At 37.3% G+C, this 15,053-nt stretch overlaps 1 protein-coding gene across 7 annotated transcripts; it reads left to right on the forward strand.

Annotated features, from left to right (window-relative positions):
• The first annotated feature begins 5,522 nt into the window (after positions 1-5,522).
• On the forward strand, positions 5,523-14,484 carry LOC108884418 (vascular endothelial growth factor receptor 3). Of its 7 annotated transcripts, none has more exons than XR_007813300.1 (9): positions 5,523-5,629; positions 5,726-6,044; positions 6,151-6,241; positions 8,747-8,816; positions 8,917-9,980; positions 10,078-10,395; positions 12,970-13,060; positions 13,692-13,779; positions 13,916-14,484. XR_007813300.1 is itself a non-coding variant. In XM_051070884.1 (5 exons), the coding sequence occupies exons 1-5, from the start codon at positions 5,618-5,620 to the stop codon at positions 13,988-13,990; spliced, it is 585 nt and encodes a 194-aa protein (XP_050926841.1). In that variant the 5' UTR covers positions 5,523-5,617; the 3' UTR covers positions 13,991-14,484. The 7 variants fall into 7 exon arrangements, 4 of the variants coding, with proteins under 4 accessions (XP_050926841.1, XP_050926836.1, XP_050926832.1 ...); XR_007813301.1 differs by having other exon boundaries at positions 10,078-10,250; XR_007813302.1 differs by lacking the exon at positions 10,078-10,395.
• Positions 14,485-15,053: the final 569 nt, after the last annotated feature.

Raw genomic sequence — 15,053 nt, forward strand, 5'->3', positions numbered from 1 at the left:
ATCTTCAACTATGAAGCAAGGCAAGACAGGCAGAGACAACCTTAATTTAGCAAGTTGGTGAAATGACTGAGCTAAACTGTTGCTACTTAACCTTCCAGGTAAAATGTTATAACATCACTGATGTCGATTTTCAGGTTTTGGGGAGTGCTACCACATATGTAGATTTTGTATAAAGCTTTTTGTTGCGCCAGAAGAAGCTACACAGAACCTGTCAAATTGTGGGTAACGTATGTATCAGGTTTCACAGAGAAAAAGACTGTGTGGAATATATATGTATATATATATATATATATATATATATATATATATATATATATATATATATATTATGTCTTTCATGGTTTGCTATATATATATATATATATATGGTTCTGCAGCTTCAATTTTGATCATAAAAAAACAAAAACTGTCCATTTTGAGCCAGATATGGAAGGAGTGCATTGTTAAATCAGTGGAGAATTCATTTGCAAAGCCTTCACTGACAGTGTATTTTATTAATTTTCCCTCCAATCTCCACTTTTGTTTTACAATATTCGCTTGTAGCAGTTGAAGTATGATTGGTGGATTTATGATTGTGGTCAGATGCTTTTAGCACGTGGTTAATGGCTATTCTATTCTGATTTCTGAAAGATGCAAAAACGGCATCAACATCAGCTTTTTTCACATAAGGATTAATTGAAATCAACATCCTTCTTTCTAACGCACTGACACACCCCCTTATACAAGAAGTAATAATAAATTTTTAAAAAATTTATTTTAAAAAATGGAAAATGAATGAAGAGCAGCTTGATTGATATGTAACACAAAGGCTGATAGACAGTTCATCCTGTCATCATCTTTCTCAGTTTTTGCCACCTGTTAAGGTTTTTTTTAGTCTTTGCCTGCACACACACACACACACACCACACACACACACACACACACCACACACACATGAAATGTGTGTGAAATATTAAACACAGGCTCAGAAAAGGATACACATCCAGAGCAGGTTTGCTTTCACCATGTTCTGCAATCAGCTGGGAGAAGATGAATACTTAATCAGACAAACTGTTTAATCTCGCTTCTTGCTGCAACATCCAACAAACAATACATACTCCCTCTCCAAACCATCAGTGTAAAATCTGTGTTAGCTGCTACCACCGATTTAAATCCATGCACTGTGCACACACATGCACATACAAGTGAACCATGCAGTATTCAAGATGGAGAACAGAGGTATTAGCTCCTCTGATGTCTCTCTGTGTTCTGCCGGGAGCTTTCCAAGAGGCATCTCAAATATTCACAAACATCCATCAATGCCTGAAAGGGTCAGACTAGCCACGGTCACACAGAATCACTCTCACAGATAGACTTGCAGGGAAAACACACACACACACAAACACACACACACACTCACAAAAAAAACATACACATACACATTTTCTATTATGTCTTTCATGGTTTGCTGAAGTGTGATTCAGAAGCATTGTGTGTGTTTGTGTGTGTGGTGTGTGTGTGTGTGTAGACACTTCAAGAGCTTGTGGTGAATTGATAAGAAATGTATATGTGTCATATGGCATTGGCAATGTAGACAGCATAGATATGTGTGTGAAAGTGTGTGTGGTTGAAGATTGAGGGTTGAGGGTTGAGGCTTCCTGTGGTCGGTCCATTTGTGTGTGGGAGGACCCTGCAAAGTCTGATCATACGGTCTGGACTCCTGTTTCACTCTGTTATGCACAGTATCACTCTGCCCTCATAATTTCCCAGTTGTGCATATTGAAGAGAGGGAAGGAGGGATGAGAAATGCAACCAAAACAGCTAATCAGTGCTAATCATTGCGAAGGACAAATGGTTTACAGAGGTTTCTCTGTCCTTAATGGGCGAAAATGAGACGATGCTGAGAGAATTCACATGTTTGTTGGTGAAAAGCAGTGTTCTCTTTTCTCTTGTTAGCCCAGCCTCTTCTCACTCAGTCTCTGGTGAATAGGGCAGGGCACCTGCTGACCGCCATTACCGAAGACCTCATTTGTTAACCTGGCATTTGGAAAACACAGAACTGCACACACACATGCATGCACGACCACACACTCACACACACACTTGCACACACAAACACAAACAGTGACAAGAAGGAAACACACTCAACAATGCATACAGAGTGGGAGGGATATGTGTGCAAGCAAGTATGTATATTACATCAGACATCACAAAGCACTGATGCCCCTTCACACACTCTCTCTCACACACACACACTCACAACTTTGCCCCTTCTGTCAAATAAATTGAAGAAGCTTGCTTTTTTTTTCTTCTGGCAGTTCCAGTTCCCTCTGCAGACCTTTTGTCAACCTGTACCCTTTAAATAGATCTTCAGCCTGTAATCAAATTCTGCTCCATCAGCCCTGCATTAAATAGGAGAGAGAGAGAGAGAGAGAGAGAGAGAGAGAGAGAGAGAGAGAGAGAGAGAGAGAGCGGAAGGCAGGGATCGCAGCAAAGAAGCTTGCATGGTAACACATTATAATACAGTCTGCAATTTACAGAGTAAACAGAGTAATTTTCTTGAAAGAACCATGTACAGGAAGGTACAGAGAAAAGGAACAAGGGAGTAACAAAGGAGAAAGTCAGTTGCTCTCAACTGACAGTTTATTACATAAACATAACTAAAACAAATGTAGTTTTATACAAGAACACTGCCATAAATTATACCATTAGAGAGATTATAATGTTAGTTTTTGCTGAAGTAGTTTTGGAGAGTGATTCATTCAACTTCATGATGATATTTTAGGTTGCCATTTGTTTTATAGAGGACTATTCTAAAAAAAAAAAAAAAAACATAAATACACTGTGACTTATAACAAACTGCATACTGGGGATGTATTATAAAGTGTCTCTGCTTTTACCAGTTGGTAGCACAGCACCTGCATGAGCCTTTATGGAACCACAGCAAAGACTAGAGCTTCAATAACAGACCTTGTTGTCTGCTTAACAGACTTCTGTGCTTCTTTAGCAATGCTAATGCCACTATGCCTCCAGCTGCCAAAATGCAATCTCTCTCTCTCTCCCTCCCTCTCTCTCTCTCTCACACACACATACATTTTCTTTGCATATGCTGACCTTTTGCATTGCTGTTGCAAGAGAAGTAAGAAGTAGCAAAAAGTTGATTACAGCAGCCCCTGCTGGTGAACAATACAATTAAAGCACTTCCTCACTGCTTTAAAGCCGTCTCAGTTTTTCCACTACCTCACTACCACTTCCCTCTCCCCATATGTAATCAACCCTGCTTTGCTGAGAAAATGCACAACCTGTCATTTATTATGCTATATTTAGTACATCCTGGATGAGCACAATGACACTGACACTGTGATTATGACTCTGAATAACACGCCAATGCTGGTAAAGGCCAGAGAGCATGTTACATGCTTAAGATCAGTCTGGAGGTTGCACAAATCCCATGTATCTATTTGAAATGTACTATCAATAATGTGTCTGTGACTCTGACACCTATAAAAAGTGTTAGTTTCCTGTTCCTGTTCTTTTTTGACAGTTGGGTCTGTGAGCTCGATGTGTGTGTATGTGGGCAGCAATAAAGGAAATGACATTCATCTTGTATTGCTTTGGAGCCTGTGTGGTGAATATATATATTCACGTGTGTATTGTTTGCTGTAAACTACAGCTTAACTCATAACCCTCTAGCTTTTGATTCAACCTTTCTCTTCATTACTTTGAAGTTGAGATGTAGATGAGTACAGGTGCCATTTTCCAATCAAGGCTACACCAAAGACTAAAATGCATGATACTGGTGTGATGCTGGTCATTAACCTTTCCACTTGGTTGTCTAGCTCCAGCACCTGGTGCATTGGCCAATGACCGAAATCGATCTTTGTCCCTGCTCATAGTCCAGATGAGAATGATTTGTACATCACATCATTAAACACAGTTCCTTAATAAGAGGATGTCTTTTTAATAAATGCTCTGTTTTATATTTTAACTGGCATCTCAATATCAGACTGTCTTACCTTTGAAACGTGAATGTATTTTAATGATATGCAGTTGCTTTGAAGCTTGATTTAATGTTTAGTTTTATGGCACTCACCTTAAATACCTCTGAAATGATAATTGCTATCAAGGATTTCATCATCCTTTACATTGCACTGCTGCCATGTGATTGGCTGATTGCATGAATGAGCAGGTGCACAGGTTTTCCTAATAGAGTGCTCTGTGAGTGTGTACTACATAAACCAGTTTTAATAGTTTATGAAAAAGAACAAATATTTGCTTGAGAATACACTACTGTTTATCACATGTAATTTTGTTTTACTATAGTGTCATTTCTATTTTTATTGTACAGTCTGTGAGTAAATACATTTCATTTTTGAATAGATATCCTTCTTCCTCTGTAGCTGCTCCATTAAAACATGTAGCTACTAGAGTTCAACAGAACAGTTTTAAGATGTAGGGCTACGGCCAGTGCATGAAATCTTTACATTTAAAACCAAATGAACCAAGGAAACAAATCTGACATTAATACATTAAAGCATGGTCTTTAACAGGCTTCAGCTAGACGTCTGTGCTCCCCCTCACCACCCGCCACCCCCATGAGTACGTTATTTGTTTCAGTCAAAACAAACTATTAGATCACTGGTGTGTTTCCAGGTGAACAGGACTAAGTCTCCAGATCTACAACTGGAAAGGAAATGGCACATTTTATGAAAAAATGAATTAGGCTGGCAGTATTTGCACCATGTCTAATTGGGGATCCATATTTTTTAAAAGCTAAGGCCGCTGGCAGAGAGAGCACAAGGCTATTCTGGAAATATGACAGATTTCATACTTGTAAATAGTGCTTAAGTGTCTTGTTATCAACACAGTGAAGTAGAGTTAATCAGAAAACATGCTGTTAATTACAGAGTGCACAATATGGCAGTTTGAAATTCTTTTAATGGTGAAATTTTAAACAGGACCTTAAGGCTGGTTATATTAGATTACAGTTGTTCATTATTTTGTTGTGTTGATATCCTCGAAGAAAGAGCCAAGAGAGTTCATGTCTGTGCATATGTAGCACTTATAACTTTATACTTCACTGACTTTTGTAATGGCAGGACATGATTCAGGACCAGTGTAACGATTAGGTGTGAACAGTTATTGTTGATATGAGCCCAATCAAACCCTCAACATGTTGTGCAACTGTTAAGTGTCAGTTAACAGAGTGAATCTAGCTTCACACTGTGGGTGAAATGTATTGAACACCATGCAGAGGTGTTTTTTTTCCTTCAGTTGAACATCGACTCATTTCACATGTGAATGTTATATTGCAGTTTATTATGTGACTGAAATGAACCAGAATAATGATCTGTGGTATAATTGTATTCCCAGTTTATTTTCAAGAAAGACAGAGCATAAATTATTGTGTGTTGGTATGATTCCCATATGACTTTATGTTTCAGGAAAGGTGTGACACACATTTTAGTTCTGAGCTTAGCTAAACAGCAACTAACCACTTCCTTTTCTCTGTGCCTCCTCCACAAATACATTTAAAGGCTGAATGTGATGTTCCAGTCTGTCTCTGTCTGTCTGATGGTCATCATGTTTCATCTAATCCAAGCAGCTCTGCTCTCTGTTCAGCTGTTTGTTGTGTCTCATGTCTTTGCAGGTACAGTGGAGATTTATGTTTTTGATGTGTGTTTTTTTCTGCAGATGTTATTACAGATTTAATCAAATATTGACTGATTGTTTCCTTCCATGTCAGGGACTCATTCAGTTGACCAGAGGAATATACTGGGTGTTCAGAGGAGACTACATCACCTTCACTTGCAACATATCCATGAACAACACATTACAAATCAACTGGACCAAAGACAGATTCCTTTTTTCTCATGCACTGCTAAACAATCTGACTTTTTCAAACTTCACCTCTCACAGAGTGAGAATAGACCTTGACTTTCACTCAAAGCTGAGTATTTCTAATGTTCAGCATGACGACGCAGGAATGTACGTATGTAATGTAACTGACAGAAAAGGCACAAACACTATTCAGTGGAATTTAACTGTGTCTGAGAAACCTGAAGGTAGGTAGGGCACAAAGCAGGGCTAATCACTTCTACACCAGACACAGTGAATTTCAGAGCTCAAACTTCATGCTACTTGAATTAATTCACATCTGATTTTGTACAGAAATAAACTCATCATGGTATTTTCTCTACATACTCACACCTGTCATTGGAGTTCTTCTATGTGGCATCACTTCAGCTGTCTGCCTCTGCAGGTGAGTAATCATTTTTAATTTTCAGATTTGTGAGTACAAGCAAATTAATTTTGCTCTTTTCTGTTCTGGTGCAGAGCAGCTGTCAGTGCTGAGAACTAAGACTGATTTGATTTTAAAGCTCAGTCACAGATAATAATATCATAATGATAGATAATCACGTCTTACCAAAACTGCAAACAAATCATTCTTACTTACCCCGATGGATATCTTGCCATCTTAGGTTTCTATATCCAAGTTGATAAGTATCTGTAATTTTGCTTCCAACCCAATTAAAAATGGTGCTTGGAGATTTCTTTATTATACTCATAGAGTTGACTTAGTTAAAACTGAAACTTCTTGACCTTGGAAACAGTTAACTATACAGTCTCACCACAAGGCCCACTCAGTAGATGTTTTATAGTCCCAAGCCAAGTTCATTATTATTATCATTCATTATCTATACCACTTAGCTGTTAAGGGTCATGGCTGACATTGGGCGAGAGGTAGGGTACACCCTGTACGGATCGCCAGTCCATCACAGGGCCAACATATATAGACAAACAACCATTCACACTCACATCACACATAATTTAAAGTCATCCATTAACCTAACATAATACAGATGGTGGGAGGAAGCTGGAATACTCAGAGAGAACCCACGCAGGCACCGGGAGAATATGCAAAGTCCACACAGAAAAGTCCCGGGCAAACAGGGGCTCGAACAGTGAACAGTGCTAACCACTACCCCACCATGCCGCCCTGGGGATATTCACAGCATTTATTTTTTACAGTTACAGTTACAAGTCAATGTTAAATGCCAAGATATTTGTGTAACAGTAGCCGAAGGAAAACAGAAGGTCAGTGAGCTGACACAGGAAAGTCAACTAACCAGACATACAGTATCTTAAAGAACATTATCTGACATAAAAAAATTGTTTCCTTATCTTATTTAACTTTTCATTTCAAAGAAGAAAAAGGTGTTATTGTTATTGTTATTATCTTTCTACAGTTACAATTCTCACTAAAGCATCCCATCAAAACAAAATCGTTACTGAATTGACCTGGTGGTGAGATTGATCTATCAATTTGAAAAAAAACAACAAAAAAAAAAAAAACAAACTATATGCTGTTTTTATTTTATATCTCTTTCCAATGCTGTGATCATCATACACAAAGCTTCATTCTCCTGTATTGGGTGAATCAACTCTTTACATCTCTATTTTCATGACAGATCAAAAACTGACATATGCAGCTACAAGTAATTTACTGACCTTGAAATGTCCTTTGTCCTGTGGTTGAAATGTTTTTGTGAACGGCATTCAGCGCGAAACTGGGGTGAAACACAAAGTGCTGCTCATGGGAAATGAGGTCAGGGCCACAGTAACTGTGTGTAATTTTTTTTTTTTTCCCAAATAAAATACATCTAAAGTTCCCTGAAATTAATCATTCAAAATTGGTAGAGCAGAAAAGCAAAAGTAAAAAATCTGACAAAGCGTTCAGTATCACCACCAGACTTCTTTAACGCCCAAAACATTTTGGAGCTTTTATTAGCTTTGGTAAATGCACCATTCATGACTGGATACGACCTGGCCTGTGGTTGCTGCAGAGCCAATACACATAGATACACTGTGGTTACATGCATCAGCTTCTGTTTTATGCAGCTACAGACACACTGTAGCTGGACCGGTGCTTTGATCTAACTGTAGAGTCTTGCAAACAGATATACTGTTTGACAGTTGATGCATTGGGCTTAGACAAGCTATTTCTTAACTTTAAGTTTTGCCAATAACAGCATTACTGTCATAAGTAAGAAACAAACAGACAGACATTGTACAGAACTACATGGACCATTGTGTTACAAAATAAAAACAAAATTAAAAAAGAGCTGGCCAGAATGTTAAAGGATAATTCATTTTGATGAGGCACAAACTTCTCTTTGTTTCATTTGCATAATTTGCCAGTTTGTGTGCAGCTGTGTGAAATAAAAGTATGCTGTGCAAAACACTATCACCTGGAATAGTTGTTTTTTTAATAAAGGACTGCAAATAATGATTACTTTCATCACTGACTGAACTTATGGTTAAGTTTTCAAAATGATCCATTTATTGTTTAGTTTATAAAATGTCAGAAAATAATCAGTCAAATCAAAACTATCGATCACAGTTTCCCTGACTATGAACATCTCTTCTAACATTTTTTTTTGTCCAACCAACACCAAATGATATTCAATTTACAATCAGCAAATCATTACACTGGAAGACTGGAACTAGAAATATTTTGGTCTTTTTGCTTGAAAAATGATTAAAATTATGAATCAATGATCAAAACAGTTGCATATTAATGAACTAATTGATCAATCAGCTGTTTATTTCAGCTCTGCTCATTGTTATTACAAGACCTCAGTGTACTTTACATTTAACTGGTTTATCTGGGTTTATTCTCCATTGTCCCATGTGTGAACTCTCATTTAATGCAACACCTGAATTGAGATGGATGTCATTACGGGTCATGTCTTGATCTCTGCAGAAAACTCAGGACCAGGACATCAAATCAGGACCCAGTCCAGGACCAGGTTCACCCTCAGTCAAGAGGAGAGGTCAGAGGAACTTTGCATCTTCACACTGTCATGTTTCTGTACTTCTCTTTTCTCTCTCTGAGAAATCATTGAACTTTACATTTACTTTTTCTCTCTACAGAGAGTCCTCTCTCAACCACAGGCTGTCACACACACTAGGACAAATAACAAGAAGAGGAGTCAGTACACAGAGAGGCTTAATTCAATCTATGGTCTTTACTGACATGTCGTTCAAATAAAACCTAAACAAAAGACATTTTTTCCTCATTAAATCAGAGGAATGTTGTTTTTTATTGTATATCTTATATTCATGGCATTCTGTGTATTTTAATGTTTTTTATATGTTTGATGGTCCTGTCTGTTCTGCACTCTGAGCTCAACAAGACCAGTTCTTAACAATGTTTGTTGTAATGACAATAAAGGTAGTTCAACTGAAGAGGCTTTAACTTGAGCTCTGTGCCCTCTAGTGTCTCGTGAGGGAATCACATGGAGTCTTTTCAATCAAAATAATTCACGTGTCAAATATTGAATTTGAGTGAAGTTTTATTCTTACTTTTCCATTATTCCCCATTGACACAACAGATTTATAATCTAATCATGTTGGCACATTAAACAGTATAAAATGAGATGGTTAGAATGTCCTCATAGTGCAAGTCTCAACATGTCTTGTGATCAAAATTGAACTATTTCAAAGTAGGAGCAGTCGACTCAAACACATTTAGAATTCACTGAGCACCACAAGCATGTAAGCATCAAAAAGCATGCTCTGAAACCATGCTCAGCAACAGGGTCACACTGCATGGGTAATGTCTTCAGTGTCATACAAATGTGGTTTTCCTGCAGATGAGCATGTCTATTATGTGCATTTTATGTTTCAGTGTATTATATTATTACTAATGAAATTATTTTGAGTTTATGTTTAAGAAGGACTGACTGAATATTCTAATTAAATAACTGTATTTACAATGTAAACAAAATGTTATATTCCATGAAAGGTGGGAGACATAGTTTTAAGCCTAGAGTAACAACAACTAACCACTTCCTTTTCTCTGTGCCTCCTCCACAAATACACATAAGAGCTGACTGTAAAGTTTGAGTCTCTCTCTCTGATGGCCATCATGTTCAGACGAGATCCTGGAGCTCTGCTCTCTGTTCAGCTGTTAGTTGTGTGTCATGTCTTTGCAGGTACAGTGGAGATTTGTGTTTTTGATGTGTGTTTTTTTTCTGTAGATGTTATTACAGATTTCATCAAATATTGACTGATTGTTTCCTTCCATGTCAGAGATTTGTCTTGCTGACCAGAGGAATATATGGGTGTCCAGAGGAGACTCTGTCATGTTCACTTGCAACATTTCCACAATAAATGCAACACAAATCAACTGGACCAAAGACAGATTCCTTTTTTCTCATGCACTGTTAAACAATCTGACTTTTTCAAACTTCACCGCTCACAGAGTGAGAATAGACCTTGACTTTCACTCAAAGCTGAACATTTTTAATGTTCAGCATGACGACGCAGGACCCTATAGATGTAATATAACTAACATAAATGGTACAAAGACTATTCAGTGGAATTTAACTGTGTCTGAGAAACCTGAAGGTAGGTAGAGCACAAAGCAGGGCTAATCACTTCTACACCAGGCACAGTGAATTTCAGAGCTCAAACTTCGTGCTACTTGAATTAATTCACATCTGATTTTGTGCAGAAAGAAAGTCATCATGGTATTTTCTTTACATACTCACACCTGGATTTCTTCTATGTGGCGTCACTTCAGCTGTCTGCGTCTGCAGGTGAGTAACACATTTTTTTTAAAACTATGAGTGAATTAATTTTCTGTTCTGGTGCAGAGCAGTTGTCAGTGCTGGGAACTAAGGCTGATTTGACTATGCAGCTCAATCACAAATATAAAGAGTCAGTTTACCCAAACTGCTAACAATAATAATATCTGGTTCACCACCATGGTTTTAACTGGAGCTGAAGACCCACTCAGTAGATGTTCTGTGTCATCATGACACTAGAGGACTGGCTCTATAAACATGTTGGTCTTTTTGTTTGATTTTTTTTAAATGATGTATCAATTATCAGAACAGTTGATTTCAGTTAATTTCCTGTTAGTTATCTATTTGACCAATCAGCTGTTCATTTCAGCTCTGCTCATTGTTATTACAAGACCTCAGTGTACTTTACATTTAACTGGTTTATCTGGGTTTATTCTCCATTGTCCCATGTGTGAACTCTCATATGATAATATACATGCAACACCTGGATTGAGATGGATGTCATCATGAGTCATGTCTTGATCTCTGCAGAAAACTCAGGACCAGGACATCAAATCAGGACCCAGTCCAGGACCAGGTTCACCCTCAGTCAAGAGGAGAGGTCAGAGGAACTTTGCATCTTCACACTGTCATGTTTCTGTACTTCTCTTTTCTCTCTCTGAGAAATCATTGAAATTTACATTTACTTTTTGTCTCTACAGGGAGTCCTCTCTCAACCACAGGCTGTCACACACACTAGGACAAATAACAAGAAGAGGAGTCAGTACACAGAGAGGCTCTAATTCAATCTATGGTCTTTACTGACATCACAGGACATTCAAATGAAACCTAAACAAGAGACACAGACATTTTTTTTCCATGTCAAACCAGCAGGTTTGAAGTGAGGACAGCTGACCAACAGACGCCTTTGGCTTATCCAACATTAATACAACAAAACCAGTGCCTTCACTTTAAGGAATATTGTTTTTATTGTATATTTCATATTCGTGCTCTGTGTATTTTAATATGTTTTATGTTTATGATGGTTTTATTATTAGTTTGTTGTGTTGAATGTCGTCCTGTCTGTTCTGCACTCTGAGCTCAACAAGGCTAGTTCCTAACAATGTTTGCTGTAATGACAATAAAGTCAATTCAACTCAACCGGCTTTAACCGGAGCTCTGTGCCCTCTAGTGTCCTGTGAGGGAATTACAATCTTTTCAATGAAAAATAATTAATGTCAAATATTGAATTCAAGAAAAGTTTTATTCTCACTTTTCCACTATTCTCCAACAGATTTATCATCTAATTATGTTGGCACATTAAACAGTATAAAATGAGATGGTTAGAATGTCCTCATAGCGCAAGTGTCAACATGTCTTGTGATCAAAATTGAACTATTTCAAAGTAGGAGCAGTCGACTCAAACACATTTAGAATTCACTGAGCACCACAAGCATGTAAGCATCAAAAAGCATGCCCCAAAACCATGCTCAGCAACAGGGTCACACAATGTGAGTAAACTGTCTTCAGCACCACACAGATGTGGTTTTCTTGCAGTTGAGCTGTCTGTTATGTGCATTTTATATTTCAGTTTATTATATTAATATTACTTAATTCATTTTATGTTTATGTTCAAGAAGGACAGAGCTTGAATCATTCAATTTTGAATTAAATGATTGTATTTATGATGCAAACATAATGCTTTGTTCCATGAAAGGTGTGAGATTAACAGCAACTAACCACTTCCTTTTCTCTGTGCCTCCTCCACAAATACATTTAAAGGCTGAATGTGATGTTCCAGTCTGTCTCTGTCTGTCTGATGGTCATCATGTTTCATCTAATCCAAGCAGCTCTGCTCTCTGTTCAGCTGTTTGTTGTGTCTCATGTCTTTGCAGGTACAGTGGAGATTTATGTTTTTGATGTGTGTTTTTTTCTGTAGATGTTATTACAGATTTCATCAAATATTGATTGATTGTTTCCTTCCATGTCAGGGACTCATTCAGTTGACCAGAGGAATATACTGGTGTTCAGAGGAGACTACATCACCTTCACTTGCAACATATCCATGAACAACACATTACAAATCAACTGGATCAAAGACAGATTCCTTTTTTCTCATGCACTGCTAAACAATCTGACTTTTTCAAACTTCACCTCTCACAGAGTGAGAATAGACCTTGACTTTCACTCAAAGCTGAGTATTTCTAATGTTCAGCATGACGACGCAGGAATGTACGTATGTAATGTAACTGACAGAAAAGGCACAAACGCTATTCAGTGGAATTTAACTGTGTCTGAGAAACCTGAAGGTAGGTAGAGCACAAAGCAGGGCTAATCACTTCTACACCAAGACACAGTGAATTTCAGAGCTCAAACTTCATGCTACTTGAATTAATTCACATCTGATTTTGTACAGAAATCATCTCATCACAGAATTTTCTCTACATACTCACACCTGTCATTGGATTTCTTCTATGTGGCATCACTTCAGCTGTCTGCCTCTGCAGGTGAGCAATAATTTTCATTCAGTGATGTGGCTGAAAATTTTAATCCTTACAAAACTTACATTTTACACGTGCTTTAGTTAAATAGTTCAAACTAATTTGTATGTCTCGTCTTAATCTTTGCCTACGATGACTTCCTCCACCCTTCCTCATTAGTCGTCGTGGTAGTGTGACCGCTGTGTGAGCTCATTGCATTGTTAAACATTTTCATATTTCTGTAAAACACAGTAAAATGCTATTAATCCTCTTTCCATTGCATCATTGAAACTTGACAAGAAACTTTTCTTTTTATGAAAACACATATATAATAATATATCACACACAACTTTTCAGCTGAGGAAGTGCTTTTACTTTTGATACTTTAAGTTCATTTAGTTGATAACATTTATGTAGTTAAGTGGGACTTCAAATGCAGGACTTTTACTTGTAATTGAGTATTTTAACTGTGGTATTTGTGCTGTTAGTTAAGTAAGGGATCTGAATACTTCTTCAACTACTGCTCCCATGCCGACTGTGTTAAGATGCACCACTGGTTCTCAGTGAACAGTATGAACTTGATCTGAACTTAATAATATCTGAAACAACTGGAAAATGCTGTGTGGTGTCATTACTGGTCACAATTTTATCTCTGCAGAAAACACATGAGCAGGAGCCCACGAGAGAAACTATATGACAGAAGCACTCTGAGTATTGCCCAGTTTCATGTTCAGTTGGGAGGAGAGGTCAGAAAAACTTCTATCTAACTACTATCACATTATCATGTCTCACTGAACGTTTCTCTGAGATCTCTACTATTTTCCTGTTTCTGTGTTTTTCTTTTCTTTCTGGCAGTTATAGAAAGTCTATTTTTACTTTCAGTCCCTACAGGTGATTCCTCCTGAACCCAGAAGTTGTATAGTACACAGACACGTCAGAAGCCGTCAGCATTTTTAGAGACTCAGTTCAACGTACGGCCTCGACTGAGCTGAAAAACATGAAGTTCAGATTAAAGATGAATATGTAACAAGAAGAATGATGTGTATAGAAACTACAAAAGAGGGGAAACATTTGATGTATAAAAGTGAATTAGTCCAGTTCAGAGAATGGTAGAGATAAATGGTTGATTAGAAATAAGATTTTTTAAATGAAATTAACACAAGACAATGTTTCATTTCAGATTACTGTATGTGGTTGGGTATGTGACCACAACATGCATGTAAAATACATTTAATGTTTCTAAAAACCTAAGGGCTGTTGTCTTGTTGTTGTTTCTTTTGGTTACTTCTTTGGTTTTCTTATGTTGTGTTTTAGAAAAATGCAAAAATATTTAATGCAATAATCTGATTAAATGTCAGTTAATGCTGTTTTAAGACAGACGTATTAAAGCATTAAAACATCAGCAGTCTGTGATTGGTGCATGACGATTTCTGTCCAGCTGCAAAATAATAATAATAATAATAATAATAATAATAATAATAATAATAATAATATTTTTTTTTTTAATGAAGGACTTGGTTATAACTTTTTCTTTGATTTTTAAAAACACCAGAGGATCAACTGAGACCAAAGTGTTGCTGAAAGTTGTGCTGTTCCAGTTGATTTGTTTGTCTTGCATTAGTTCTCTTAATCTCTTCTCCCTAATGCCAGGGGGTTAGGTGTCAATAAGTCATGAGATATTTCAAAAACACCATGGCTTAAGTGTGATGTTGTACAGACAGACCCAGTCTAATATCATTTCCTTTTTATCCTGCTTTCTCTACAAATAGGCCACTGACACCAACATTAAGCTTCATTCTGCATTTCATGAACATTATCTATGAGCTTCATAAATGAGACAGCACTGTTGTCATTACATCATGCAGTGAAATTTTCATAACCTGTTCAACAGACACTGGCACCAGAGGTCAGCTCCATGTGTTTGTTTCTGATGGTCATGTTCAGCCAAGGCAGTTGTGTGCTTTTATATAATACATGTAAGTAGCCAGCAGATGGTAGCAAAGTTTTGTTATGAAAGGAA

Source organism: Lates calcarifer, linkage group LG1 (genome assembly GCF_001640805.2).
Source record: "Lates calcarifer isolate ASB-BC8 linkage group LG1, TLL_Latcal_v3, whole genome shotgun sequence".
Taxonomy (NCBI): Eukaryota; Metazoa; Chordata; class Actinopteri; family Centropomidae; genus Lates; species Lates calcarifer.